Here is a 4487-nt window from a genome sequence, read left to right on the forward strand (position 1 = left end):
GTGGATTTAACAAGTGACATCAGTAAGGGATCATAGCCTTCACCTGGTCAGTCTATGTCATATAAAGAGCAGGTGTCCCTAATGTTTTGTACACTCAGCATAACAGGACATTATTTTCTATTGAATTGTTGTTTCTACCCTATTACCCCCTATAGGTTAGTGTGTCAGATAAACATTGATTGGTTAGGGTGGTAGCTTGGCCTGAGTAGCAGTCTGTTTCTACTCGCTTGCCAACTACTTGTCACACTCGACCAGTGTTCCCACTTAGAAGTCAGCTTGAAGTGCATTTATTGGTCGAATAACAAACACTAGTGGCAGTGATGTATTAACAGTGTTATGAGACTAGTGTTACATATCAGAATACTTCAGCATATTTGGGATACTTCAGCAGTCTCCGGTTATTATACTTTTTTTAAATGAGTTAAATACAACTAAGGCGCAATAGGGATTGATTCTCAAACAGTTTTTCGTGTCAACTGGTCATTGGTTTTCATACATTGTCAAGTAGAGCCCTCTAGTGGTCTTTTGATGAGGGGTACTGCCTCACAAAATGGCAGAATTAACTCAAAGAAATGTAGGCTACTACAGTATGGTTCCACACAAAAAAAATTAAACATGTTCAGTGAATTTGTCAAGGGTACAGGAATACATGGAGTTATATTGCCAGGCTTAATATTCATCCAGAAATGGGTATTCAGGATGGTCACTCCACCTGTTGGAAAAAGAAACAACACACTGTATCAACACCTAAACATAAAAACTGACTCAATATTGCAGCTACTAAAGTGCAATACTTACATTAAAAGCTCCACAAAACGGATGTCTTTGTTCAGTCCTTCAATTGCTTTCATTTCATCCTCAGTGAGTGAAAAGTCAAATATCTATAACAGAGTACAAAAAGGGGTTATAACTGAAATAGGTCACGATGCAGTATACACTGAGTGGACAAAACATTAGGAACAGCTTCCTCATATTGAGTTGCACCCCCTTTTGCTATCAGAACAGCCTCAATTCGTCAGGGGATGGACTCTACAAGGTGTCGAAAGCGTTCCACAGGGATGCTGGTCAATGTTGACTCCAATGCTTCCCACAGTTGTGTCAAGTTGGCTGGATGTCCATTGGGTGGTGGACCATTCTTAATACACAAGGGAAACTTTTGAGCGTGGCACCTACTACCATACCCCGTTCAAAGGGACTCCAAAGTGGATTTAAAAAAGGATTAAGGACCATAGCTTTCGCATCGATTCACCTGGTCAGTCCATGTCATGGAAAGAGCAGGCGTTCCTAATGTTTTGTACACTCAGTGTATATTAGTGGTTGTTGACTATGTTAAATTCAGCTGAACCTGAAAGTTGTCCTTGATCCTGTGAGCGCTGAAGCTTTTGGGGATGACCACCACTCCTCTCTGGACATTGAATCGCAGGGCCACCTGAGCACTGTTCTTTCTGTACTTCTTTGCTATGGACACCAGGACCTCATCCTCCAACAGAGGAGGGGATTTCAAGTTCACCCAGGAGGCATCCCTTGAAGTGCCTAAGGGGCTGTAGCCGACGATCACAATGTTATTCTGACGGCAGTACTCAAGCAGCTTGGGCTGAGTGAAGTATGGATGGCACTCGACCTGTATTGAAAATATATACAGCACTTATTAGTTATGTGCACAATTCTCAAATGAGGTTTTCCAAATGTAATTGCATTAGCATCTCAGCATTGAGGGAGAGTATGCCCCACCTGGTTGGACACAGGTCTGTGTTTGAGGCCAGGCTTTCTCAGTAGGAGCTCCAGCTGTCTCCTGTTGAAGTTGGAGACTCCCAGAGATTTGACCAGCCCTGCATCTTTGCAGGCCTCTAAAGCCTGTTGGAAGAGAGGAGACTTTAAAATATGTCCATTCATACTGATTTACCAGAATGAGAGAGACATAACCCAGAGAAAAGCACAACACAAATTCTAGAGACTGTGGAGAACCTTGGAAAGTGGTTGACCGCCTATTTATGCCATTGTCCTTGACACAGAGATTAGAGCCAAGGCCATTGAATTGATATTTGTGCCCAGAATATTTACTCTGGGTTTTGTATATAGGCTAGTGCCTACGCTGTTCTAATACTCTGTAATAGATTATCTTTCTTATACTGTTCATTATAACCACCCCATAAGTATGCTGATAGTTGAGATTCCTTTAGCTATTCTAAACACAATTGATTCTGATAATGAGACGATGATGCAGTTGGCTATGGGCCTGGAAGACAGAACTCACCTCCCATGTTGCACATAGGTCTGTATCATGGTAAATATACCGCCCATCCTCATATTTAGGATAAAACTCTGCACCAGGCTGAAATTGAGATACCGTGATAAGAATGACTGACACATCTGAAACATTTTGAGTTGACTTAAAATTAGTTTTTTGAATTGGTCTTTTAAAACTTTTTTGAATTGGTCTTTTACATTGGCTTTTAAGTGGTGGGTGCAATTTCAAACTGACGACTGTAGACTACAGTAGTTATAATCGGTTAACCTTGAATGCAGTGGGCATCTCGATGATGTATAGATCCACATAGTCCAGTTCCAGGGCCTTCAGTGTCCTCTCTAAGGCAGGCCTGACGAGCTCTGGAGGGTGGAAGGTGTTCCATAGCTGAGACAGGTAGAAGTTTACCGGACAAAGATTATCACCTATTCCTGGACAAAAATGCACTTTAAAATGGGAATCTCCATTGAGCATGCTTCTAGTTCTAAATCAAGGACTAGGCATCGGTGCCAGTGTAACCAACCCTTAAAATATAGGCCTACTATGGTTCTGTGAAAGAAAGTTTTAAGGGATGTTGAATTGTGTAAATCAACCAGCAATAAAACAACTTCACCTTTCCACAGTAAAAGATGTCTTCTCTTTTGACGGTTCCATCCGCAATTTTATCTCTTATGGCTTGACCTACTTCGTGCTCATTGAAATACACCAAAGCCCCATCAAAGTGTCTGTACCCCACATCTATTGCATGCTTCACACAGTTTAACGCTGTGCCTCTGGGTGTCTGTCAAAAAACAGAGTTAAGAGAGTGAACTTACATGAAAGAAATAAGTCAAGTTGATTTATATTTTAAACTTAGAGACATTAGGTAGGCCTACTTTGTTCATTACTAGTTAATGTTTAACCAGTCAATCACAGCAGTGAACATGGACCTTGTGCTCATATGAACATGGACTCATTTGATCTTTGATTCTCAAAACGCATTCTAGTTTACAGGTGGTGGACCTCGTCCCCAGGCTAAACGTGAATCCTAATTATGTTATCCAAATCAGACTGTCAGGTATACTCTTGAAAAATGTGAAATTCAAACATTGCTATTCTTGAATACTCCACAAACAATGTAATGTGAAGTTTTTGTGCTGGAGTACATTTTGGCAAATCTTTTTTCCCGCATGCACCTGGTGTTCAAACTGCTCTTTTAAAAAAAAAGGTTTCCCTTACCGTTCGTGGGTCTCCATAAGTCCCCAGTCCAATTAGGGGAATCCGGTTCCCATCACTGAGGGGAACACTGTGTTTCTCAGCAGTAAAGTTCATCTCTGAGTCTGTCTGGACTATGGGAGAAGTGAGGCTAGGGCTTCTTTATGTAGGAAACTTAATGGCTAATGTATTACTGAGCTACCTTTGATCCAGAGTGCAAAATTACCCATCCAGCGCACAGTGCTCTGCTCTCTGTGTCACAGTACAAAATGGACCAGAAAACCCAGGGGAGAAGGACTGCCCCCTCTCATTGAAGCCATAAAGTTCAAGGCCGACTAGGGTAGTACAGGATAATGTTTTCAGAAAGCAGGATCCCCCATTATAGTGATATATTCAAAGTTTTTTCTTTATTTGTACTATTTTCTACATTGGAGAATAATAGTGAAGACATCAAAACTATGAAATAACACATTTGGAATCATGTAGTAATCAAAAAAGTGTTAAAAAAAGATTATTCAAAGTAACCAACCTTTGCCTTGATAACAGCTTTGCACGCTCTTGGCATTCTCTCAACCAGCTTCATGAGGTAGTCACCTGGAATGCTTTTCAATTAACAGGTATGCCTTGTTAAAAGTTAATTCATGGAATTTCTTTCCTTCTTAATGCGTTTGAGCCAATCAGTTGTGAAAAGGTAGGAGGGTTGTACAGAAGATGGTCTTTTACCCAGTAGGGCTAAGTCCATATTACGGCAAGAACAGTTCAAATAAGCAAAGAGTATCGACAGCCCATCATTACTTTAAGACGTGAAGGTCAGTCAATCCGTGATGAAACTGGCCCTCATGAGGACCACCACAGGAAAGGAACACCCAGAGTTACCTCTGCTGCAGAGGATAAGTTCATCAGAGTTACCAGACTCAGAAATTGCAGCACAAATAAATGCTTCACAGAGTTCAAGTAACACACATCTCAACATCAACTGCTCAGAGGAGACTGCGTGAATCAGGCCTTTATGGTCAAATTGCTGCAAATAAAAGGGCAACAATAATAA

At 41.1% G+C, this 4487-nt stretch overlaps 1 protein-coding gene across 1 annotated transcript; it reads right to left on the reverse strand.

Moving 5' to 3' along the window:
- Positions 1 to 272: 272 nt before the first annotated feature.
- akr1d1 (aldo-keto reductase family 1 member D1) lies at positions 273 to 3692 on the reverse strand. Its single transcript, NM_001146486.2, has 8 exons — positions 3464 to 3692; positions 2859 to 3026; positions 2516 to 2632; positions 2255 to 2332; positions 1732 to 1854; positions 1346 to 1621; positions 799 to 881; positions 273 to 712 (listed from the first exon to the last, which is right to left on the reverse strand). Exons 1-8 carry the CDS (start codon positions 3554 to 3556, stop codon positions 670 to 672), a joined length of 981 nt encoding a protein of 326 aa, NP_001139958.1. The 5' UTR covers positions 3557 to 3692; the 3' UTR covers positions 273 to 669.
- Positions 3693 to 4487: the final 795 nt, after the last annotated feature.

Source organism: Salmo salar, chromosome ssa10, assembly GCF_905237065.1.
Source record: "Salmo salar chromosome ssa10, Ssal_v3.1, whole genome shotgun sequence".
In the NCBI taxonomy this organism is placed as follows: Eukaryota; Metazoa; Chordata; class Actinopteri; order Salmoniformes; family Salmonidae; genus Salmo; species Salmo salar.

Bases quoted from the DNA above. Each gene is read 5' to 3' on its own strand.
- akr1d1 (NM_001146486.2), bottom strand. From the start codon at position 3,556: ATGAACTTTACTGCTGAGAAACACAGTGTTCCCCTCAGTGATGGGAAC. The intron at 2,633-2,858 runs GTGAAGTTGTTT...TACCTGTCTCAG, and splicing joins ACATCTTTTACTGTGGAAAG to CTATGGAACACCTTCCACCC. The intron at 1,855-2,254 runs GTGAGTTCTGTC...CTCTTCCAACAG, and splicing joins ACCTATGTGCAACATGGGAG to GCTTTAGAGGCCTGCAAAGA.